A 26,025-nucleotide genomic window follows, 5' to 3' on the forward strand; every position below is an offset into this window, starting at 1 on the left:
CAAGCAGGACCCATTTCCTGGGCTTTCAACCTGACACTAAGTTTGTAACACCTGAGAACCATTCCAGGGCACCCACAGAGTACTGCTCCACCCACCTGATGGCAGTAAGAAAGAGGAGATGGCACAGTTTCTCTGAAGACTTTTTTTATTCCATCTGTGCTGCCAAGCAGTGCCTCAGCAGGAGACAGGAGAGAACAAAACACTAAAATTTGCTCAACCTTCCACATTTCTGCCCCTCGTGGCTGGTGAGAAAGTTGAATTGAATCTGGATTCAATTCTTTGATGTACAATCAAACAACAAACATCCACTGCTGGGTTGTGTTTTCCATCAACACAAAGGGCAAAATCACCCAGACAGACCTTAAATCAGAGGCTGATGATTATAAAATTCCTGCCTAAACCTTCCTCCCTGTCTCAACTGAACAAAGTTTTGTTCTCCTTACAAACAGATCCTTTAGAAATATCTCAGAGTAATCACATTATAATAACTTGTGATCCTACTCCTACTCCATTTTCTTGTAATTTAGGAACCAAATGATTAGTAATTGAGCACATGCTATGAGAGATGCTTCCTGGCCTTGCCTTCACTGGCTTGCAAGAGACAAAGCTCTGTATCTGTCACTGGTAGAGCTCCCCAAAACTGCTTCCCAGTGGAATGGCAGGCAGTAGCTGTGAGGGACACTGCAGCTCTCATGCCCATTAGCTCTGCTATTCCAGTTGCTAAACTGCTGCCCAGACCACTCAGACTCAAGATCTCACGTGTGCACAGAGTGGATCTGAGCAATGTTCCCCATCTTCAGCAATTCCAAAAGACAAATTCTAACTGAAAACTGTCTACTGTGTCTACTTACCAAGTATTGTTTCTATATTCTAAAGTTTAATTGACAGAAAATGTAGAGAAGGACTCTAATTCCATCATATGCAAAAATAAGGCAAATTTCTCAACATACCAAGTGTTCAACAGCTGCCTGATTTCAGCAAAAAGCATGTACATTAAGAAGAAGAGTCTGATTTCAAAGTTTTCTTACATTAATCAAAATAACTTATAACTATGTTCAAAGTTAAGAACTACTCTTCTACTTTTAGCATATTCCAATTATGGTTTGATTTGTGATGGCAGTGAAATGAGCTTTTCAAGTAGAATCCATTGTTCTGTTCTTCCCACCAGATAATTTGCTGCTAGGTGCTGCCTGCAACTTATCATCAATCAACAAAAATGTCAACAGAGTGGCAGGAATAAGGATGTTCTTCAGAATCAGCACTTCTCCATTCCTGGTTTGTCTCAGAAGGCCATGACTGGATACTTGAATTGCTACACAAGAACAACACAAGTGTTGCTTGATTTGGGGCTTCCATTCCTCAAAAGCTGTCCCAAATCCTCAAGGACATAACACTCAAAGAGCAACTCCCTTTCTTCCTCCAAGCAGCTCTTAGAAACAAACCAAGCCTGTTATTCAACAGCAAGCAAAGGTTATTCTTGCTGCAGATAAAAGATAAAACACTTCACCTGGCAGTGTTAAAGCCAGAGAGAGAAGAGCTTTTATCACAGTTATTTCACTACAGATGCTGTGTGCATCAGATATGACTTAAAATCTTCAAGTCATTTCAGATAATTGGGTATTTTAAATGTGTCTTGACTTGTAATATAAGTTTAATACAACTCTCCTGCTAACAGATTACTGAAGATTCTTTTTTTCAGTTTGACATTGTTCGGTGATTTTTTTCCCCCCTGGGTTTTGCAATAGCAACTGTACATACAGTTCAAACCAGAGAGGATGCTAATAAAAACCTGCTTCATTTCCAGATTAAATCTGTCTAGCCTGTGTTCCTCACACCCAAAACCTACATTTGCTCACTGATACTGAAGGCCCATGGAGACCTCCACATGCAGGATTCCCAGTCTGACAGGGAACATTCCTGCCAGGCCTCTGTGCTGAACCACTTCCCTGATATTCCAGGGCTAATCTGGAACTTCTAGTTGGCAAAATCAAACACTTCCAAGAAGTCTCCAAAGGTACTACGAACAAATCAACTGCTATTCCTGACCAGGGGACTTCTGTTCAGGAATGACAGAGCAGAAAAGCCTATTTATGTGTTACACTCACCATCCCCTGCAGTGGTAAATGCTAACTTCCATTTTAATCAAAAATACAGATGTTTCCACTCTATAAGCAACTGGGCTCCACCAGACTCCAAAGAAAGAAGTCATTTTACAAGGTTAAAAAGAAGTAACTATAACAACTATAATTTAGCCATTTTATCCAAAACATGGAAAGCTTTAATGCAAACATCTGAAAACATTCTGTGATAAACTTATTTGGATACAATACAAAGTGTACCAAAAAATCCCTTCCCACCACTCAGCTGCTTAGAAAAAAATCAGATTTTTTTAGACTTTTTATAGACATCTCCAAAAGGTAGCACATGGAACACTAAAGAACGAGACACACAAGCTACAAAAACACACCTGTAAAATCATAATAGAAAAAAATTTCAATGTTACATTTAAATTCATCAGATTTATGGCAAAAAAAATTAATTTACTTGATTACTGAACCAAAATTGGAGTTCTCCTAAATCAATAATCTCGACTCATGTTACTTTTAGTCTCGTTGAAAAATTCAGCAGGTGAAGGGAGGGGTAAAAATGAGACAAACCTGACCAAGTTCTCTGTCAGAACCCTCAGTCTCAAAGCCATGTGTGCCTCTGCCCTTACCTCCAGCAGAAGGGGTAGCTGTGCTTAAAACTACTGCTGTGGATCAGTCGGCCCTTCTCCTTCAGTGCTTTAATGATGTTCTTATCTGCATCCTGAAAAGAGAACAGAGGATTTGCCTTGAAACACAAATTTCGTTCTTTCAGGGAGCTCCTACAGGATTTGTCTCCAACACCCAAATTAATGAAAAAAACCCTGTAAATAATCCAGCATTCACACACACACAAAAAAAAAATCTAAAGCACTTCTATACAATTTATACATTTACTACAGAGGCACCAAAAAACACTAAATTTCCAAAGTTATTTGTTCTCCAAATACTGGTACATAGGCCTTTTTTTACCCTTAACTCTGTTTCCATATACACACAACTATGTACAAAAAATCAAATTTTCTGTAGCACCAATACAAGCCAGCACTCACATTATTTAATATCTTAAATCTTATTTATTGACTCTTTTGATTTTGTGGAAGTCACATAGTGCTTCTGACATAATACTTAAACTTCCCTACACCACATTCCTCTAATGTGACTGAATTTCAGAGGCTGATAACGTATATTTATTTATAATAAATACCTCACTAACTAACCAGGGTTTACATGTTAAGCTGGAAGTCAAAGGTGTATATTAATAGTTTAAGATCATCTACTGAACAAACAACATGACATTAAGGGGGGGAAAATACACACAGATTTATGATACAGCAATATCCATAAGGTAAAAATTCAGCATCATAAGAATATTTTCCAAGAGCCTTATGTTCAGAGTTCTACCAGCAAGAAACCAAACATGGAGCCTCCAGTGTTCTACTTGCCTTAATATATAGCAGGAAGCACCCAGAGCTGATTAAGTTCAAATGCAACACAAAATTTTTTAAGTCTTTTTCAAGTAAATTGTGTTTACAGGAACATGCTTTTGCTATCAAACTGTAACAGCAGGGCTAAAACCAAATTATTTTCTTAGGACCTGGAATTTAAGAGGCACTCCCTGCTAGGGATTTGTAGTTGCAGCAATCTGGAGCTCACGTGGGTTGCTTTTACGTGGATTCTCTGGCATCTATTGGCAAGTAAATTCACATTGCAACACATCCCACAAGAGGGGAAAATGACTGGATTTCTCTCTTTTAACAGGTCATGTAACATTAACTGGTTGGTAAAAACTGAATGATGACATGTGTGAATTCAGAGTCATCCAGAGGTGAGGGAGGTACATGTGCCTACAGACTGTGTGCATGACATTTCTAAAGGAAGAAGGCAAGTGTGAGGCTCTTTCTGCAGTGGATGCAAACAGGAGATACACCTTTCCCCTCTCACCACAGATACACAACATTACTTACACTTCAAATTCTTTATTTCTCAGCTACTGTAATAAACAAATCCAACCTTGCTGCAAACGTTAAAACACATTTTAATTTATCCACATACCAGGCACACACTGCAGACAAACCTACTCAGAGAAAGACAAGAACATTTCTACTGTACATAAAATTTGTCTTGAATAAAGTGGTAATTTACTTTCTCCAAGACCACTGACCTTCACATACTGCCCAGCAAAGTCAGCCACTTCTGCTGTGAAGCAGCCAGATGCATCAACAGGGCACACGGGCACAGAATCTTTCTGAATGATATTAAAATCCATGCAGACTCTGTAATCATCCTACAAGAGACAAGCAGCAAGTTGTAGGAACACAAAGCACTGGTTAAAATATCCCTTCCCAAAACAAGAATTTAAATATTGAATAGAAAACGTGATGACTGGGCAAGAACAGCAAAACACTCAGCCCTCACTAATCCCAAATGTGCAAGGAAAAGACTCTGTAGGGTTGTAGTTTTATTCATCAGAAAAACTATGATTTCTTCAGACTCTAGGGTCTCTCACCTAGTAGAGGGGATACGTGCATGGTTTTTTAGGTACATAAATGCATATATACACACATGTATTTTATGTGTGTAAATACACACACACATGCAGTGAACAGCTTCAGGCTCCCACTGCATAGCAAAGAACCTGCCAACCACTACATCATCCTCTGTGCCAGCCAGAGCCCTGTTCAGCTCACCAGCCTACACAGCATTTTTCAGAAGGCAGGTTGTTTTAATCAATCTAATTCTGGCACTTCATGTAAGAAATCCCATTTTCTGAATGTCTTAAAGGTCCAAAGCCTTTAAATCTGTGTTTCTCAAACTTTGTTGGCCCATAGGCAAAGCTACTGACCAAGAACCACACATGGACATCGTTGTTTTTTTCCTGGCCAGTCTCCATTTAAATTTTTAATTTCCTGTACAAGTAAGAAGTAAAAAAAAAATAGGGAAAGAAAAAAAAAAGGGGGTCACTCCAGACTTTCCTGAACATCATTAAACAATAATGGCATTGTAGAAAAGATTAAAACAAAATTAGTAGCGGGACAGAAAGGTTCAGATTTTAACTTAAAGTCTGAAGTCACAGTAAATCCACATCTTAACCAATTATCACCCAGATGACCCAATTTCTCACCCTAAGGCAAGAGAACATTATTGGGAGTGGGAGGGGAAGGGAGTAGGGAACAGCTGCAGACCAACACACCCCTCAAATCACTTCATTTTCCTCAAATGAGAAGGCCCTGCCTAAGCTGCATCCAGGCTTTCTGGAGTCTCAGAGGTTCCTCTATCATTTTTCTGACAAAATAAAGGAAACCACAGACTCCAGGGCCAAAACCTGAAGATCTGTGCAGTGTCAAACAGAAGCTGCAGTGTGGCAGCAGCTGCACTGTTCCCTGCTCTGTGCTGGCAGCTCATTTACCTGGCACTGAACACAGCAGCTCTTTCCCAGGAGTTGCCCTCTAAAGCAACCTGTGCACCTTGGTCAAGGAAACCACACCAGCAGCAAGTGTGTGAATAAGGATTCAACAGCCCAGTGCTCCACAGCTCCCTGAACTGCCCAGATCAAACCAACACAGGTGAGGAGCCAGCTTTGATGCCAGGGCAGGGCTTCCAGACCCCTTCAGTGGCCCTCACCCTGTACCTCCCACCCCACCCACTAGTCCCTGTGGCCACCAGCTCTCTCAAGCCAGATCTGCCAGATGCTGCTCTTACAGATGAAACTCAGACACACAGACAGGGAAGTTGGTCCATTGATGCACCAAGGCATTACACACAGAAACAACCAAGCCCTTCAGCTGCAGCACTCCTTTACACCAGAGCACAGCCTCTCCCCCCTCTCCAGCAGCTTTATTCAGCCATCCCCATTATTCAGCCTCCCCTTGATCACCCAGCCCCTTCAGCTGAGCTGAGCTAAGCCCTTCCCTCAGCTGTCACTGCTGAGGTACTGTGAGCAGGGCTGCAAATACAGGCCAGATGACAGAGCACACGTCATTGTTAGAGACTCTGAGCAAGCAGCCAGCACAGACCACAAAGCCTGGCACGCTCACAACCCTGCCCAGACATCAAAACAAACCTGCCACCTCACAGGACCCCAGCCAAGAGGTGCCTCAGTTCCATTTGCATCACTGGTGCACCCAATGATAAAGAAAGGGCTTTGTTATTCTGGCTTTCTACAGTCAGTTCCTTTCTTTTGAAGAGCTTGAATGGAAAAGTTCTTCAGATTGACCTGCCACTTGATTTAATGAAGATCTGCTTCAGTAACCACAACACATACAGAAACCCATAAGTGATGAACTCAAATAAAAGCTAAAACAAATATCAATTCTTTCCAGGATAGAAGTCATAGTGTTCACTTTTGTACCCCTGCCATGATTAAATCTCTCAAAAGATTACATACAAAAGTTGTAATACACAAAATGAATGAAGTAGAAGCTATTAAACAGCTCACTGATGAGAAATCAAAATCTTTTCCATCTGAAATTTTAACAAAACAACAAAAATGTGAAGTCAAAAGGTTCACCTTCAGCACCTCAACAAAAAACAGGCACACTTCTGCAGTGCACTAAAAGTGCATCAGTAGCAGATCTATGAAAACTGTGTGACTCAGTCTGAACACACACTAGAAGTATTGCAAATTAAAAATCTGTGTGTGAATTAAAATGGTACCGAAGTTTTTTTAGCTGACTGCAGGTACATCCACAAATGATGAAATGCCCGAGCAGCTGAATTTTAGTGTCATGTTAATCTGGAGGTACAATGAGTTTACCGAGTTTTTAATACAGGTTTGTCTTGTTCTGGGAGCTTTAACTGTGATGCCTTTTGAACTGAAATAATAGAGTGTTCTGATATTGTGTGGCAGCTTGTATTTGGCAAATGCATCACACCAGGCAATGAAACTACATATCCTGGAACTAAATGAAGGTGAATTTTTACTTTTTATTTTGTTGGAGAAGGATACATTTCTAAGATATCAGCAATACAGAACATGAGTCAGTAAGTAGGATTAAAGAAAAAAAAAAACAACTTACTTTCCATCTCCATTTATCAAAGAGACTTATTTATAGTGATGATGGAAAGGAATAGAGACAAGCTATGAGGCTTCCTGTGAAGGACTGTGCTCTATTTCTTCTCCTCTGACCCTTTCCTCCTGCTCCACTTACCCCTTTCCTATTCACCTTCAGCACAACAGCACAGGAAGGTGCAGAGAAGCCAATTAATCAGGAAGACAGTCCTGTGTGCCATCATGAACTATGTCCCTTTCATCTGAGCTTGTCTAAAGGCCAACATAAAATGCCAACTCTGTAACACTCTATTCTACACAGAGCCTACTGTACACTGAATTACTGCACCCAAACCAGGACCCTCTGTGAGCCTTTCATGTTATTTTAATGAAAAGGTTTTAAAAGTAATTGCTAACTTTCAAAGAGAGAGAGAGGGAGAGGGAAGGAGAGAGAGGAAGAGAGAGAAAAGGGTTTTTTTCCCCTCTGTTTAAAAATCTCAGTGGGCTTATAACAAAAACAAATAAAAGAGTGCAGATAATCCTTGCTCTGATTGGACAGTCATCCTTTCCAACAACTTCACTGTATTGTGCAAACACACAAACCACCAACAGAGCAGCCAAGGGAAAGGTTCTTCCAGAGCTCTTGCTCTACTGGCAGCTTCTTCCCTTCCTTCACCTCCTACAGCAAGAGCTCCTGACTCAAAACCGTATGTCTGCTCCCTCACCCTCTGGCAAATCCAAGGTTTAGCTATAGGGCAGAGTCTGACAATCAGCAGTGGGATAGGCTTTACACTCCCTAAGACACTTCCCCAGTTACCATTAATTTCTTTATAACTGCTAACATAGCCCAGTCTAATTTCCTTTATTCACAGCTATATTAAGCAGGCACATCTTTTCATATCAGTGTTCATCTTGACAAGGGAAACACCACCACAATGGATGTACCCTTCAGAAAAATGCAGGGGGAAAAGGATGGAAAAGGATGGGCTATTTCACATGAATACAAAGAGGTCTGTTCCTAATGCCAACAGCTTCTGGAAATTATGAGAGAGCTCATGGTCCAAGCATTGGTAATTGCTAGGCACTGGCAGCTCTACTGCAAGTTTTTTGAGGGCATCTTTGGATAATGGCTGAAGACAGGACATGATACAAAAAGGACAATAAGCCTAAAGTAGTGCATTTAATTCATGTGTCTAAAAACAGGAATGATTAAATCCATGAAAAATTATTCCTCTCAACCTTGAAAAGAACAGACTGAGGGAAAGGACAATAAAGGCAGAAAAAAAAAGAATGGAGTGCAACCAAATCCTTTCACGCCAAGGGATGAAGTCTCAGGACAAAAGCAGTGAAAGCATTTTCTCATTCTCTAAAAGCCCAGCGAGTAATGACATTGAAACACCGAAGAGGGGCAGTGTGCTGAGCAGAACTGCTGTTACCATCCTGAATTAGCACTTAGCAAAGCCAGTTTGGACCATCAGTGCCACAGCTCAGTCCTTCTCCAAGCTCTAACTTTAGACTTTGAGAAAAGCTGAGATCAGTGACACTCAGAAGATACAAGGGTGAGTTCACACCCCACAGCAATAACCAAAATCAAGGGACACAAAAGCCTCCCCAGAAGAGCTCGTTAGAATACAGTGCTACACGGCATTCTTACATTTGTAAGGAGCAAATGGGAAGACTGTTTAACATCAATCACCCTGACAGACAGTCCCCAGGAGCTGGAAAGCCAAGGTATGTGTGTGGAACAAAATTAACATGGCAGTTGTGTTAATTGCAGTTCATACTCACAGCACCAAAATAGGGAGCCTGATGTACAACACCTGTGCCTTCCTCCTCCTTCACATAACCATCCACCACCACAGAAAAGGCACCTTTATCTCTGCACTGTAACACAAAAAGATGGTTTTCATATATATATATATATACACACACACATACATACACAGCAAAACAGAATTCTTAAGAACCCCAAAGAGTCACAAGCCACACATAAGACCAAAGAGCTGCACTGAAAATAAGTGACACAGTAAAATGTGCCATTGCTGACATTTAACGATTTCCTATAGCCCAGCCAGCCAGGCTGCATCCTCCATTTGAACAGTGTCAAATGTGATTAAATCCAACACCTCTCTAGAAGGCCTTAAAGTCAATTACTCTTCAAGCCACAGATCTTCACACACTTCTGTGCTTAACAGACTGTGAACAATACACTCCTGAACGTGAGGATACAACCAGGAAAGGTGCAGGATGCTCCTTGCATTTTTTATGCCCACTATACCTCTTAACTTTAAAAAAAAAGAAGTTGCTCTTATAGTCTACAGTCTTATAATTTGCTCTTACACATTTTCCTTATTTCCCTCACAGAATAAGAGGGTGGTAAATATCAAATAAAAATAAAAATACCCAGAAAAAACTGCCAAGAAAAGATTTGACAATTTTCAGTGTGCTCAGGACATAGCTAATGAAAAATAAAGAGCTATTTTCTATTCCTTAATCCAAAAATAGTAAAAAAAATTACTGCAGTCACAGCTGAACCAAATATGCTACAAAATATTAGATTTGGCTTGTTCTGAGGAGAAATATTTTGAGATAAGACCTCAGTTCTAAATAAAAAATAAAAAATGCTAAGATGCCCATCTGCTCCTTACAAGTCCAGCAGGACTCACAAAATGTGTCCACTCCAAACCTTTACATCCACAGTGCAATTTTTCAGATTCAGCTGTGTTTGACTTTTCACTGGAAGTATCAGACCCTGCTCCCCACAGAGGTTTTCTCACCCTGACTCCTGCACACTCTTCAGGACAGATGGTGTGACAAGTGACCAAATCCCTTCCAGGAGTTACCAGCTGCTTGGCCAGCAGTGCTGGAAAGCCACTTCTTCTCTTGGAAAAGCTGAATCCATTTTTAATCAGATTGTTTAAAAAAAAATATAAAAATTCTCTACCCCCTCTCCTATTGCTACATATTCTACTATCTGTAGCACCATTAACCACACCAGACTTAATGCAGTGTTTAAATGCTGTATCCATATAAATCTGATCTATCAGTAGGTTTTCCAGCAAAGGCTTTTAACTCTTCAATGAAACCATGACATGTCTATGACTTATTCACAGCCAAAGTCATTTTCTTGTGAAGACAAAACTTGTGGACTCAATAGGCTGACAAGAGCAGCTCAACAGATGAGAAGCTGAGAGAATACTGCCTATTTATTAATTTGTATTGAAAGCTTCTATGCAATCTGAAATCAAACTTCTATTTATCACTGAATTCTTACTTAGGTGTATTTAAAACTTAAAGGAAAAAAATACAGAAAAAAGCATTCTGTTTTTCAACCTTTAACTAGGATTTAAAGTACTTCAGTACAACCTGGAGTTTGTTATTAGGACACAGGATTTCTTTATATAAACAAGGAATACTGAGAATAGGTTTTATTTTTATCTTTGCGTCCTGTAACAAACACCAAACTTGTTCATCTTACCTGAATAAAATATTCAAAGAGTGGTTTATATTTCTTGCCTTTAAGAGCAATACCAGGAAACCTGAGGAAAAAGATTTACATGAAAACAAATTAACAACTCGAAAATTGCTTTTTTCCTATTTACTTTTTCCCCACCCCTGAGAGAATTTGATTTCATAAAGTGAAGAAAAAGTATTCCCTCAATATTTGCTTCCCTTTTCTATGCCACTTTGGCAATTTGGACTTGGACAAAAAAAACAGTGTCTCTCAATGCATCTCTGCTAATAATCATCAGGTACACTTCTATCTGATGGATCTTCAATCAAGCAGTCAATGTAAATTAATAGATGAATTAAGCATTAATGACAATTTTTTTTTCTGGTAAAGCTGGGCAAGAAGCCTCTGGATGAAACACAGTATTCATAAGAATGAAGCTCTTCAGCCCAGCACGTCCAACAGAACTGAACAAGCCCTGCCCCAAAGCAGCTGAGGGGATGTGCACAGAAGGTTGTGAAACAGGGTACTGCAGTCTTTAAAACTCAGATGCCTCATTCCTTAGGCTAAAACAAGGCATCCAAACTCTCCATGGGCATCTCAGAGAACGATCCAACACAGACAGGGACAACTGAGGGACCAACTGAGCCAGACAAGAACTGTAAGACCCAGACAGAGCTTGGAGATGTGGCTCCCTTCAGGCTCCTGACAACAGCTGGCAAAGACAGTGATGAGGCTGGGATTCACAGCTCAGAACTCTCCTGAAAGCACTTACATTGTCCAATTTGGGGAAAAAAGAATCTACCTAAAACATAACTTAATCTAACAGATGGGATAACTAACAGTGTCACAGCTGTGGTCCTTCCCTATACTCTTGATCTATAACTTCCCAAACAATGGTCAAACCATAAAACACTCGACTACTTCAAAGCAGGGAACTCTTCAAAGCTGTTTCATGGCACAGAAAGCACCTCCAGCAGTCTCTAATGCCAAGTTAAAGAGCATGACTCCTCAGCTCAGCACACACAATATCCTCTAGGAAGAGGGGAGACTTCTATTTTAAGCCACAGCTCTGCAGATGGTTTATATATTTTATATTGCAAACAGCCTTAGGAATGTTTGAGGTGCTTAATCGGGATCAGATGAGGGAAAAGCATCCCAGTGCTCAGCCACACAGATATGGGAATGCTCAGATGCAGAATGTGAAGCACTAGAACTGGCTTAAAAAAAAAAAAAAAAAAAAGGGGTAGTTAAATTCTTATTTAACAGAAAGTCAGTGAAAGCTAAAAGGTTGTGGATCACAGTCCTGATTTTCATTTTGTTTATTGAAGTCCTGGACTTCAAGCTGAAGATTTATACAGTGCTGCCTTCTTGTGACCTCAGTTATACTAATAGGACTCATTTCATATCTACCCCTGCTAAATAAAACAAGCCACTCCCTGGCCAAAACTGGGGTAATACACCCAGACCAATCCATTTGTGCAAAGCAGCTATAAGTATCTTGATCAAGGTGGAAGCCACCTCATCAGTGAAACAGGGAAATAAATTCCCACCCTAAAGCCTGGGAGGAAAAGGGAGAGCAAAGTCAGGCCTGAGGGAGGGTGGGAAGTCTGAGAGCACTCAGGAAGTTCAGATTATTTCTAACACAACATTTTCTATCAGATCATTCCCTGACCTCAGCCTGGCACTTGGTGCAGTTGCATGAATTTCTCCCTCAAGGGCCCAACTGCTTGAGAATTTAGAAGTGAGTTAAAGAAAGCAAAAAGTTCAAAGTAGAAATGGGAAAGTTCATTTCCATGAATTTATATACTCATAGATGTAAATCTTTCAAAGATCCAATCAACTACCAGCTACCTCTTAATTGTCTCACAATTCACATTTGAGAGAACTAATTTATTACATAACAAAGAGAGGGGGGAAAAAATCAGCTTAAGAAGACTGTAGCACTAATACAGAAAGAAGAAAAATATTCTGCTCTGCAAGGAGAATAAAAATTGCCAGGAGCCTTTTGGATAGGCAGAGGTAAAAAAAATGACATGTTTAAAAAATAATCAAAGACTGGAGAGAGTGGGTTAGAAACACAGCTAACCAGAGACACAAGCAACAACATCTGAAATGTGTATGATTGCCTCAGAGAGCAGGTTCTTCACAGTTCTGACAAAAATACCACACCAAAAAAGGCCAAAATTATTCAGTGCTTTCCTGGATACAGAATGACTGCAACCAGATTGAAGGTAAATTGGTTGTATTCCATTAAAAGAATGATTTGGAATCAAAAGACAACAGATCAACAAATTTAATACAACCAGCTTGCCCTTTTTTTTTTTTGTTTTGTTTGTTTGTTTAGGGGTTTTTCTTGTTTTGTTTTGTTTGGTTTTTTTTTTTTGTTTAAGTCTAAAGGAAATGCATTAAAAAGCATTTAAGAAAAAAGACTGGGTTTGGTAGAAGGCTCAGTCTTTAGACACCCTAAAGAGGCTTCAAAAGCCTGGAAAAGAATACAATCCCTCTATTTCATGATGGAATTGCAGTATTGATGGACCTAAAAACCAGGCAGACTAATAACCACCTTCAACTTTAGGTGATTAAAAACTGAAGTGCTAAAAAAAACACAATATGAATTTGTCAAGAATAAGCCAGAACAAACCAAATTTTCTTAGGCAGACTAACCACCCTAGACAGTAGGCAAGCAGGTAAGATTTAAATCTGAATGTTAGTAAGAGTTTTGACATTTTGACATCTCATTCTGACACACACAAACACCTGAACTGGTGGATACATCACCACTTCAAAAGAAAAAGTTGTTAATTCAGTATCAGACCAAAAGAAAACTTCCAGTGGTATCCTGGCAGGATTATCATAACACTGACATTATTCAATGGTTTTACTGATGACTCAGAAGGGAGAAAAAAAAACTATGGAGATGGGAAGTTCAGCCAATCCTGAAGAATGAGAGCACTGAAAATCATCTTTATAAACTGAGTACAGCTTAAATTGTTACAGAGTAAGTGAGAGATCAAGAGCATTCAGTTGGGGTGAGAGAAATCAATGCAGAATTATAAAATAATAATTATTCAACTATCACAATATAAGCCATCAGAGTAGGAAACATCTTAAACATTCCAGCTCTTTAATCCCTAATTCAATGACCACATGCAATTGTTTAGCTGAAGTAAGACATAACCTCCTTTTTTAAATGTAAAGCTTTCAATTGCTTCATTAAAAAAAAAAAAAAAGATAAAGATAAAGGTAAAAATAGCTAATGCCAGTGAAGAAATGGTGTTATTCTCAAAATTTTCTAGTCTACAATTCTTTCTTATTGTGGTTTTGTGTTGTGGGGGGTTTTGTTGGGGTTTGTTTGTTTGCCTACTGCATAGGACTGAATAAAGAGAGCCAATAAATATAAGTTGTATTTTACCTCTTTAACAGGGTGATGTTTTATGCAAAAGGTTTAAGAGAAGCCAATATATGTATTTTGTCAAAGAGAGCCAAGGAAACTTTTATCCTATTTGTAGCTTCACACACAAAACTATTTGTGCCAGTAAATTTCAATCTCTTATAGATTTTTGCAAGAAACACACATGCAGGGAAATCCATCTTCTTGAAATGTTTAACTTTTGATCTAGGAAAACACTGCAAGTTAGCAAGTGTAATAGTTTATGGACTTGCCTGTCAAGTATCTCATATTCACTGTCAGATTTGTACAGTGCTATCAGCCTGGATTCCATCAGAACATAAATCTTCCCTGTGGCATTATCTAGAATACAAAATAAAACAAAGAGTTACACAGATCTTGATTTAACCCCCTCATTTGCACCATTATGAAACCTTTCAATATATGCAAGATGGTGTCAGTGTAGCTATAAAATTGCCCACAATAATCCTGCTGATCAACCATGACTTTCCAGATGCTCCTTCCCCATTCAGTGACTTTAAGGAGCACTTTCCAAGAGTCAGGTTTAAACAGAAGCCACAGGATGAAAGCCAGTCCACTGGCTTTTTTTGTTTTGCTGTTCCAGAGACAGAAATACCCCATCTTGTCTACTATCATTGAGCCAAACAAAAGAGCAATTGAAAAGTTCCAATATTTGTAACTGAAACAGAGGGAAACAACTGCAAGATGGACAATTACTACATAAAATCAATATTATTAAGTGGACATTGGGTGTAACAATTGCATTCCATACTGCCTTTCTGAGATCTGCTCTTCCAGTTCATTACATGATTGGATTTCTTTACAGAGGAAGTAAATGACAAAAAAAAAATTAAATTTTGTAAAAGATACTCATTTTCTACTCAAAAAAAAACCCCTGATTTTTTAACTTCAGTGACAAATTTTATTCAGACTGCTACCCTGCCAACTCAATCAGGGTCACTGTCCCACAGCAGTGGCCACAGACATCTAAACCCAAGAACTCAGCATCTCAGGCAGGTGCTGGTGCTATTTCTGAAACTACTCAGCAATTCTTTGTAAGATGACCAAAGTTATGTTAAAACCTTTGAAAACTGACATATATTTAGTTCTCTTAGAAGAAAGAAAATCCAAACACATGGAGTTCACTGTAAAGGCCTGCACAACTTCATGTTTAATATCACCTTAGGCACACACTAGATATACATGGTTATGTTGGAACTGGAAATTCCTACCTAGTATTTTATTTAAATTAAAAAAAAAGGGAGCTGTGTTTGTAGATGATGGCATCATTAAAGACAACTGCAATTTCAAGAGACCAGGATGTGCCATCTTGGGTCTGTTATGGGTAAAGAGTACAGAGATGTTCAGTTACTGCAACTCAGCTGCCACAGAGCAGCAAGTTGTTCATGAGTCTGAGCCCCAAGAAAGGAAGAGAGAAAAAAAGCTTTGGACATCCAGTCACACTTCCCTGTCTCTCTTATTCTTTATTCCACCTATCAATATTTTTTAGGGAACAGCCCTCACAATGCCTGTAAAATAACAAGGGCACAGCAGTCAGAAATCAGCCACATATGAAATAAATCTCATCCTTCAAACTAACACTGATTCAGCCCTAAAGTGCTACCAATTTAGCATAAAACAGTCCACAACACAAAACATAAGTACATATTGGCAGGCACTGAAGGAAGAAGTGTTTATTCTATGTCACCTTGAGCTAACACTTGCCTCTCACTTTTACATACTGCAGTTCTGGATTAACACAAAGGGCCAAATTGCTGGGCAAGGTCCAGGGAGTAGTGGTCCAAGCAACCAGAGAAACATTGGCATCTTCTTCCAGTGGGAAGCTCACAGTCACTGAAGGGTCTTGAACATCCTGAAAAACAAGATAAAGCCAAAGGGTAAAAAAGAGAAGGAGGCAAAAAAGGCTGACTGCCTGTATTAGTGAGAAAATGCAAATCTAAGACATATTAACTACTACTGCCAGCCACCCACACCCGTCCTGCAACTGGCCTCATTCATCACTGCAGTGGGAGAAGGTGAAGTAGCAGCATCAGAAAGCCAGAAGAGAGCAGCAGTCAGAGCTCCTCTGTTACACCAGTGCAGACTGACAGTCCAACAAGGCTACAGGGTTAAAAACTCAAGACTAGCAGCGAGATTTTGGGAATTCGCTGCCAAAACACCCAAGAGAACTGAGTGCCAGTTCCCTCAGGTACCTCTCATAATCCCTTTTAAAAAGTTTAGAATCAATCTCAAGTGTCAAGAAAATCAGCAGTTTCTTGGATACTGCTACACAAAGCCTTTCCCACATTCTCCTCTACAGTCAGTGATTAGGAAGAACAGACATCACAGAAAATGATTCATTGTTGTTAACAAGGGGGGAAAAAAGTCTGAGGTACTTAAAAACAAGAGTATATCAATATTTAGGAGTAAAAGAAATCTCAGGGAAGGAGACCTTTGTCAGCTACTCTATAAAACTTCACCTTCAAATGAGTCAAAACAATGCCCTGAAAACAAGTTTTTCTTTCAGCCGAGTACAACCCTATTCAGTCACTTCACATTTCACCTCTTATGAAAAGCTGATTGTAAGAGCAAGCCTAATCCTGCAAATGTGAAATTTTCACTGTTCATTTTAAATGCCAAACAGAAAGAGGGTGCCCTGCACACAGGCCCTACCCACAGCAAGAGGTCCTGTCGCCTCAGCACGTCTCGTGCGAGGAGCTCTGGTTTCCATCCAGCATCATGGAACAGTTAATGGCATCATGGGACAGGCAGCTATTTATGGCTGAGCTAAGGGCTGCTCCAGAGGGAATTTTCTGTGAACATCTGGTGCAGTCAACAGTAAAACATAAATATTACATAACCCATGGACTGTGCTCAATACCAGGCAAAGATCGAGCTCTCAGCACAGCCCCGACTGCTCAGCAGCACTGAGGGCCACTCACTTCATCTTCTGAACACAGAGTCGATCAGGTAGATGAAAACAATGGGCAAAGCATAAAAAAATAGCATCCAGGCTGCCAGGTAAGGGCACTGTATAGTGTTTTATCTGTTACAAATCTACCTAAGACACCACTTCTTCAGTTAAACGTAACACAAGCTCTGACACGCTTTACTCGATGTACATTAGACACCTCACTCTGTTTCTAAACACGTTTCTTGTGTCCTATTGCTGCTGACCCATGTCCAAATCCCCAGAAGATCAATAAGCAGAAGCTAAAGGCTGATTTCCACAGTGCCAAAGCCAACAGACGCCTTACACCCCAAAAAGACTGTGCTCAGCAAGAACAAACCCTGCCAGCTCACGGCCCTCAGCATTTCAGCCCCCAAACGCCACTTCTAGCAGACAAGAAAGATAATTTTTGCATGAAGTGGCAGAGCAGCACCCTCACCACACACTCTACTGGTTCTAGAGTAAGAAACAGCATCTAAATATTTCATTAAGACTCAAGAAAAGAGAAGAGCTTTGGCTCTAAGGAAAAGGGGCACACACATTAAAAAAAAATAAAATAGTCTTTGTTCTAAATACACCTCATTAATCTGAGCCCATATGAAATGTCAGTTAATAGGGACAAGCAAAATAATTACTTCATTTATCAGACAGTCACAAATACCAAGATATTTTTGCAAATCTCACTTTCATAAATCACAAACCCTATATTCTTCAGTACAAATACCCCTCAGCAATACTGAAAGCTCCATTATCTGTGGGCTGCATTGTACTACAACTCTATTTAAACATTTCTTTTAAAAACACTATTTTTGGCCAGCACACTGGCCTTGTTTTTAGGCAAGATGTAAAAGAAACCAGATGTACAATCTGTGCTAGTTCTCTGCTGCAACAATAGAAGTGAAAGATTTATGACAGAAGGATACAGAGGCCTGGGTCAGGACTGGAAGGGATGCAAAACCTTTTATCCACAAACTAACATGAAATTTGTACAACCGAGACACAAGTTGTGCCTTCACATACATGAACATGAGTAACTTCAAACAAGAAGCTGCACTTACTTTATCTAGTCATTCACTTTTAAAGGAACATTTTATAAATCCCAGTAAATCATGCATTACATTAGGTAAAACACTGCCTGGAATTTCCTAGTCTAAATTAATAGAGAGCCATTATCCTACTGCTACACAGTCTTTGACATCACTTATTAATCCCCTCACAGAAGATCTCAACTCCCTCCTCTTTTCAGATCTGCACAGACAGGGACAGCTGCAGCTCTCCTCTAAAAATTTAGCATAAAACCCAACACAGTGTAATACTCACCCTGAGAGCCCAGTGAGGGAGTAATTTCCCAGAATAAAACAAAGTGTGTACTTTAAACATCTCTAAGTTGTAATGGAGAAGAGGCAAAAAGGCTCAGATCAAGTGATCCAAACAAATCCAGCAAAACATGATAAAAACTAACCCATTTACCTGGATTTTTACTACCAATTTGGAGTGTGATGACATCCTTAGGTACTACCAAGCAAATCAGTATTAAAGCTTTTCAAATCCAAACTGAACACAACAGAGAAATATGATTACAACACATAACACACACATTTACTGACTCACCTTGTAATTCTGATGGGACTCAAAGTTGGACAGTGGGGTGTTGCAGGCAGTTGAGAAAGGCATGACCTTAACACCTCTATACACCAGTCCTTTGTCATACAGCTGCTTGAAAACCCACCTGGAGGGACACAAAGGACAAGGAATAGCACTTGGTGTTTCCCATTTAATAAACAAACTGAAAAAAGGGGTTGCTGCTCTAGCTGCAGTTTCCTTATAAATGACAGCTTCTTTAAACAATCAATCATCAACTCAAGACAGTATTTGCAACTCAAAAGGAAAGAGATAATTGCAACTGTATTTCTGGCACATTTTTAGCTTTAGCTGATTCTAGAAGCTTGGTATTCCATGCACTGGCTGCACAGCACACAGTATTTAGATGAAACACAAATCCACATTGCTGACTAATCTTTCTCAGATTCCTTTAACACAAAGATTACCTGAAATCTGAACTATTAACAAGGCTAAAATCAGTTATAATTTAAGAACAGATGTGTAGTGACATGGTTGCTCACTTATCACATAATCTTAAGCATCTACTACAGCAACCAGTGCTACAGAAGAGAGGCAGATACAGGTCAAAGACACCTGCAACCCACCCTGAGTAAATCCTGACAACCAGAAGAGCATTTTTCACAAGGGGGCACAGATAACCATGAAAAACAATGAACTCAGTTTTATGGTCCCACAATTTAATGTTCTCCTCTGGACCCAGTTCCTCTCCAAGATCACAGTCTCACATTAAGATTTAACTCTGTTTAAGAAATCTTCAATACAGCCTGTGGTTTATTTGGATCCTTATGTTTCCTTAAAATAATGAAGGCAGCACTTAATATTACAATATGACAAATTGAGGCAATGCTCAAGATGGACAGAAGCTGGAAGAGAAACATACTTCACACAGCAACTCCTCAAATGTCCACGTGGCAGACAAAACTTTAATACTGCAGGGTTTACTAAAGCATCACCAACATTTATCAGCTTATCAGGTCTCACTGACTTGCACACTTAGTGGTACAGCCTGCAGGCTCTAAGGCAGGAGAGGGCAAGCCTTAAATAATCACACCAAACCCAACTCACAAACCAGAACTTCTGCAGAGTCTTGTCATTTAGAACCCCATCCAAATCATTAAAACTCTGCTGACTTTAAAAGCTCCTTTATTCCAACTATGTTTTCAAACCACTCTGATCCCTTTTCTGGGTCCCTTTGCAGATAAAAAGCTCATTGCTAAGCAACCAACCCCATCCTGGCAAGCAGCACTTTTTTCTGCAGGCTGTCATTTTGTGCTTGAGAATCTGGACCCGTATTTCAGTCAGTGTCTTGCCTCCTGTGTTTGAAATTATAACCTTCAACAAAAAACACAAGTAGACTATTGCACTGATTTTATCTGTAGCCTAAAATAAGAATATCAAAAGACATGCCCTGGCTTGCTGACATGGAAGTCACACGCTGCCTTAATCAGAATAATTATTACTCTGCAGATTGGGCAGCTGAAGAAAATACAGCCTGTTCTATGGGAAAGATGTGCAATCCACTCAGATCCATCCACGGGCCTCCAGTAAAAGCCCCAAATTCCCCTCGAGCCATCACTAACATCAGAAAAATTGCATAATCTGAAGTCTGAGATGGAAAAGGCCTCAGAGACCCTCTGCCACAGAAGAGCCAAACCCAGAGGTCTCCCAGGGCTGTGCACTCCAAAGGTGCCTGACCTTACCCACACAACTCCAAAGTCACCTTGCCCAAGTAAGAAACGTCACCCACAGGCAAGTTATGGCTGCCTGACCCCCACCCAACTCTGGAACACAGCAGTGAGGGCATCTATTTTATAACTGAGACTTTAAGTTTATCAACTTGACCTTTCATAAATATAAAGCATACAAATCATCTCAACACAGTTTCATCAGCTTTGAGCATATATATTTGAGCTGGCTAACTGCAGAAGTCTTTGTGGGAGTTAAAGAAATAAGTTAAAATGTATGCTTACCACCTCAGAGCATAATTAATGCACACTGTGACAAGTGACAGCATTCCTACCGAAGGTGTTCTATTTGCCTTTCAAAAACAGTGACTAAAATACCTATAGAAAAAAGCTCCACTATACTTTCTATAGAGCACTGCCTACTAACAGCATCAAAGAAAACTACTCAGAGCAACACTGAATACTTAATTCAGCTGTAAATATAACTAATCTCAGGGAGGTGTTCAGGAAAGGTGAGCACTTCATGGAGCTGCCAAGCTCCCAATCCAGGCCAGCATCTCCCTCCTGTGGCAATCCCATCCCATTGCAAACCGAGGGCTCCAGCTGTGCTCTGCAGAGCAGGGATGGGCTTCCAAACCTCTCCAGAGCTCCTCACAGGTCACAACTAACACTCATTTGTAGTCTCTTATAACCTCTCCCCTCAGAAAGCCATTCCAATGGAATAAAAGAATTATGATTGAGGCCAGATTGCTGCCCGATGCCATGGTCTTCATTATCATTACAAAAAAAGCTGTTCTGTTATCTCAAAAAACATCTAATTGCTTTCCTTAACAAAAGAACTTCTGACCATCAGACCTGCACAGGAGATGATTCCCAAAGGGCTCCCTGCAGCACTGCCCACCTAAAACACAGCACCTGCTAAAGAGGAACCTGATTCTAAGAATAAGAGTCACATTTTGCTTAAAAATTGAACATGATATTTTAGACAATAACCTATCAAAACATGTTTTAACCCTTATGTTTGCAAAATGTTGGCACTTTGCAAGAAAGAGGCACCAGGTTTGCAATTCAAAATTGAAACTGCAGTGCTTTCTAAAAAAACAGTAACTTAAGGAAACCACAGAGCTCCTTTCTAGTGAGAGAGAAAATGTTTACTCACAAAAGTGAGAAATCAAACCCTATTCCTCTAATTCTGCTGAATTTCTCAAATGTAAATAAATTTAATTGCATCCTCTTGGCTGTAAGAGCAGCACTGACACACTTCTTTACTGAAAAATGCACTTTGGGGAAAGGTGAACTCAAGATGCACATTTCAGCCTCTTGTTGATAGAGAATCTGGTCCCCAAAAGATGCAAGGAATGTTTAACTTCCAAAAGGAATGACACAAATTGGAAACAGTTTGTTGTTACTGAAGTGCCAGGAGGGGATGATGCAACTGGTTCCAAGACTGAGTTCCTCTCTCCACAGGAATAACATCCAAGAAACTTGAACCTTGCTACAATATTTGTTCATCCAAGTCACACACACACCAGGCAAACACCACATGGACATAATAAAACTCCTACAGAGGGAGATTCTGCTTCCAGAAGATACTGAATCAGTCAGTGCAACACTCAAAACAGCCCTGGCAACCCACACAAAATCCAACATCTCTCAGTCTCCTCCAGCAGATGCCAAAGCAAGGTGCACTTCTCAAACACGTGTGTTCACATCAAAGGGAAAGATCTGATCTCAGAGCCTCACAAGTGATTAATGCCATTCCTCTGGGGGATCAGGTGACTCCAAGGGATCAGCTGGCTCTGTTTGCAGTGATCAGTATCTAAGGGTTTTCTAAAGGCTTGAGAACTCTCAGCTTTTCAGAAAATTGAAGTACTCCTTACTAACACCGACCAATTATTTTCAAAACCTTAAAGTGCTTTTCTCCCTTTTTAAAGAAAAACACCCAGGAGCTGTAAACTCAGTTACTGACAAAGACTGAAAGTGAGGTGGGCAGAGCATGATGACAGCTGGATGTAGAGGTGTGTGATTTCAACATATCCTACAGATAAATGAACAAAATTATTGCTGTGCCACCTCACATCAGTTCAATAGCAAGATAAAAGGACAATTTTATAGCCTCTACAGACTTCCCAAATAAACCCATCCACAAGCACCTCCCTATGGAAGAAGCCCTGTCACCTACACAGCTCAGCAAGCTGGCTCTATCCTAACAGCACCAAAAGCAGCAGAGTTTTTGAGGAAGAAGGTTTTTCTGGGACTAGTGAAAAATACTTTAAAGACAAGATGAAATCAAAAAGGAAGCAACCATCAAAAACAGATCCTTGGGGACAAAAAAAAAAACAAAACAACAAACCACAAAAACCAAAAAAGTACTCAAAAAACACTGGACATGAGATCATCCTGCTCCAGGTCTAAACTCCAAGCTGTAATCTTTGGATCAGTGAGCTGAAAGATTATGAATCAAGCCAAAAGTGCAAAATACCTGTAAAGAGAAAATTTGAATACATAAAACTGTTGCTAGACTTATCCCAAAGATCATCCACAGGAGTTCAGTGTATTCCTCCTTCAAAAGATAAAACAGGGACTGGAACAGTGAGAAGACAACAAGGGGACTACAGCACTCAATGCACCAAGAAAATACAAGAAAGGGGAAAAAATGCAGGTAGCTAGTAGAAAAATGGACAAAACAGATTTCTTATGACCAGTATCTCTCCAGAGAATGAATTATAGACTCTAGGGAATAGAGTCATGGAATACACAAAAAGCCTTGGTGATTTCTATTAGGACCCAGAGAGCTTTTGTTCTGCAATCATTCTGGTTCAGTGCTGAATAAACTCCACATGCAGGAAAAACAACTGTTTTACTGCTTACATAGAAGAGAAAAAAATCTCTGACCTTTACACCAACCCAGTCCTCTCAGTGGGGTGTCCCCATTCATCCTCTCACTGAGAAGGGCTAAGGCACTGAATTTACTGACAGAGCTTATCTGGAGAACACGGAGCATGAACAAAACCAAAGCTACACAAAGGGAGTCAGGCAACCCAAGGCAAATGTTCCTGTTTCAGGAGCTACCTACAACCTCTTCAGGTGCCTTAGAAGTGGCACTCTGAGCCTGTTGCTACAAAAAAAAAAAAAAAAAATCAAGGACAGCACTACGAGTCCAAAGGGTGAGGAAGTGCCCTCTTAATAACCTCCCTAAAAGGAAAACTAAAGCTGGAACAATGAGATGAGTTCAGTGGAGGGAACAAACAAAAAGCCCCATCACCAAAGGATGCCCCATACTGGCTGTGTTTCCACAGTAAAAGCACAGAGTTTTCAGTGCACAGCCATGATACAAAGTTCTTACCACACAAAAGGACTCAAGTGTACCTTCTTCAGGTACAGAAGTACTTAAGAAGTGTTTCTACTGTGCTTTCACACCGTGCAAGTCATAGAATCACTGAATGGTTTATGTTGGAAAAGATCCTTAAGATCAGAGTCCACCCTTAACTGCCCAGGCCACCACTAACACATGTCCCCAAGTGCCACATCCACACATCTGAAATCCCTCCAGGGATGGTGGCTCAGCCACTTCTCTTGGAGCTTCTTCCAGTGCTCAACAACCCCTACAGTGATAGAATATTACAAAAAAAAAAAAATTATCTAAACCTCCCCTGGTGCAACTTGAGGCCATTTCCTCTTGTCCTATTGCTTGTTCCCTGGGAGAAGAGACTGCCTTAGCCCCAGTGACACCTCACTGCTCCATGAATCATCATCCTCATTGTTCAGCTGCACTGCAGAGCCTCACACCTATTGCAAAAGGCACTTGGGAGGGTGAGGCAGCCACAGAACAGGCACATCTGCTGTTCCAGGCAGGAACTTGTCATTGTTCCATATCCCTTTACTCAATGTGTTCAGTAAGATGGAGAGAGGAGAGGGAATCCTCCCCACCATGTGCCCTGTGTGCCTGCTGGGCCTGGCTCAGGGAAGGCAGGGTGTGATTCCAGAGGTCCAACTCTCCCCTCACACTCCCTGGTACCTCCTCCCAGGGCTCTGTCCCTCAGTGGAGCTGACAACTGTCTTTAAAACAATTAAGCTCAGCCCGCAATTGCTAATTTGGGCACTAGATGGTGACAGCAATCTGCTCAACCAACCCTTCAGCTGTGCAGGGGAGCAAAGTCAAAGCCCTGGGCATCACCCTCAGGCTCAGCCCCAGCTCTGACAGCACAGCCATCCCCTCATCCCCTCAGCATTCCACGGGCTGTTCCCCAGCACCCAGGGAAAACTGCTCCCGAGGGGCAAACTCACAGCAGGCTGAGAACTGTGCAACAAGCCAGCAGTGAAGACAATAATTTACAGAAGACAATAATTTACTAGTTGTTCTTCTTCCCAAAGCCCGTGTGTTTCTTTCTGACCAACTGCAGATCAGATCAGCAAGAAGTTTAAGCTCACACTAAACTGCTCAAATTCACTGTATGTGTCTCATGAGCTGTATAAAAAAAATAATTAAGAATATATTGTATGTTTGCTCCAGGCCAGCTCAAGAACATCATTCTCACTGCAGTTTCAGTAAAGGACACATTTTCATTGAGATCTGAGCAGGATGAAGGGTCAGAGACACAAATTCTGCAGAATTAGAACTTAAAAGTTCTTTTTAAGTTATTGAATATGTGAACAGTTGACTACATCTTTACATGAGAAACCACTGCAGTATCACCTGCTAATGACACCAACCTTTAATGCTGAAATATTCTGCCAATTTTATGGATGGATGTTTTGTTCTAAGTCAAAATTCAGCAGGCTGAAAATTCAGTCTACTCAGCCATCATATGACATAGCACCAAAATTCTTCCAAAGCAGTCATTTCCAACAAACCCATTACAAAAGATGAAAAAGAATCAATTAGAAGAGAAGTATGCTAGAAGCTACAGCTCAAAGGAACACTCCTAATGGATACACAAAGTAACTTCAGTAACACATTCTCAGTCTGATGATTGTCTAGGAAACCTGATTTATTTTCTTCTATTTTTCAGAAATTGTGCATTGCCCTGTCAAAAGCACTGCTGCAATTACATTTACAGGGCTTTCTTTAAGCATTATCCCCCTTACTCCTGGAACAGGCATCCCACATTTCTTCCCCATTCCCCTCCTCCATCCACTGTGCAAACACCAGTGGTTTCACCTCCTCTTCTGCTCGACACCAAACTGGCAGTGGCATCACACGTCCCTCCACGGGACAAAAAAAAGAACAAAAAAAGAACAAAAAAAGAACAAAAAAAGAACAAAAAAAGAACAAAAAAAGAACAAAAAAAGAACAAAAAAAGAACAAAAAAAGAACAAAAAAAGAACAAAAAAAGAACAAAAAAAGAACAAAAAAAAAGAACAAAAAAAAAAGAGGAAAAAAAAGGAAAAAAGGAAAAAAGGAAAAAAGGAAAAAAGGAAAAAAGGAAAAAAGGAAAAATGAAAAAAAGAAAAAATGAAAAAAAGAAAAAAAGAAAAAAAGAAAAAAAGGAAAAAAGGAAAAAAGGAAAAAAGGAAAAAAGGAAAAAAGAAAAAAGGAAAAAAAGAAAAAAGGAAAAAAAGGAAAAAAAGGAAAAAAAGGAAAAAAAGGAAAAAAAGGAAAAAAAGGAAAAAAAGGAAAAAGAAAAAAGAAAAAAGAAAAAAGAAAAAAAAGAAAAAAGAAAAAAAGGAAAAAGAAAAAAAGAAAAAGAAAAAAGAAAAAAGAAAAAAGAAAAAAGAAAAAAGGAAAAAAGAAGAAAAAAAAGAAAAAAAAAGAAAAAAAGGAAAAAAAGGAAAAAAAGGAAAAAAAGGAAAAAAAGGAAAAAAAGGAAAAAAAGAAAAAAGAAAAAAA

General features: G+C 39.9%; 1 protein-coding gene across 1 annotated transcript in view; it reads right to left on the minus strand.

Moving 5' to 3' along the window:
* The window catches only part of IARS1 (isoleucyl-tRNA synthetase 1), a 93,621-nt gene that overhangs the window by 57,085 nt on the left and 10,511 nt on the right, over window positions 1-26,025 (minus strand). Inside the window, exons 7-13 of the mRNA XM_064668149.1 lie at window positions 18,499-18,616; window positions 15,663-15,810; window positions 14,192-14,279; window positions 10,553-10,613; window positions 8,863-8,958; window positions 4,249-4,371; window positions 2,717-2,808 (exon numbers count right to left, since the gene is read on the minus strand). Of these exons, the coding sequence (XP_064524219.1) occupies window positions 2,717-2,808; window positions 4,249-4,371; window positions 8,863-8,958; window positions 10,553-10,613; window positions 14,192-14,279; window positions 15,663-15,810; window positions 18,499-18,616 (726 nt within the window). The remainder of the gene's footprint in view (window positions 1-2,716; window positions 2,809-4,248; window positions 4,372-8,862; window positions 8,959-10,552; window positions 10,614-14,191; window positions 14,280-15,662; window positions 15,811-18,498; window positions 18,617-26,025) is intronic.

Source organism: Pseudopipra pipra, chromosome 11, assembly GCF_036250125.1.
Source record: "Pseudopipra pipra isolate bDixPip1 chromosome 11, bDixPip1.hap1, whole genome shotgun sequence".
In the NCBI taxonomy this organism is placed as follows: Eukaryota; Metazoa; Chordata; class Aves; order Passeriformes; family Pipridae; genus Pseudopipra; species Pseudopipra pipra.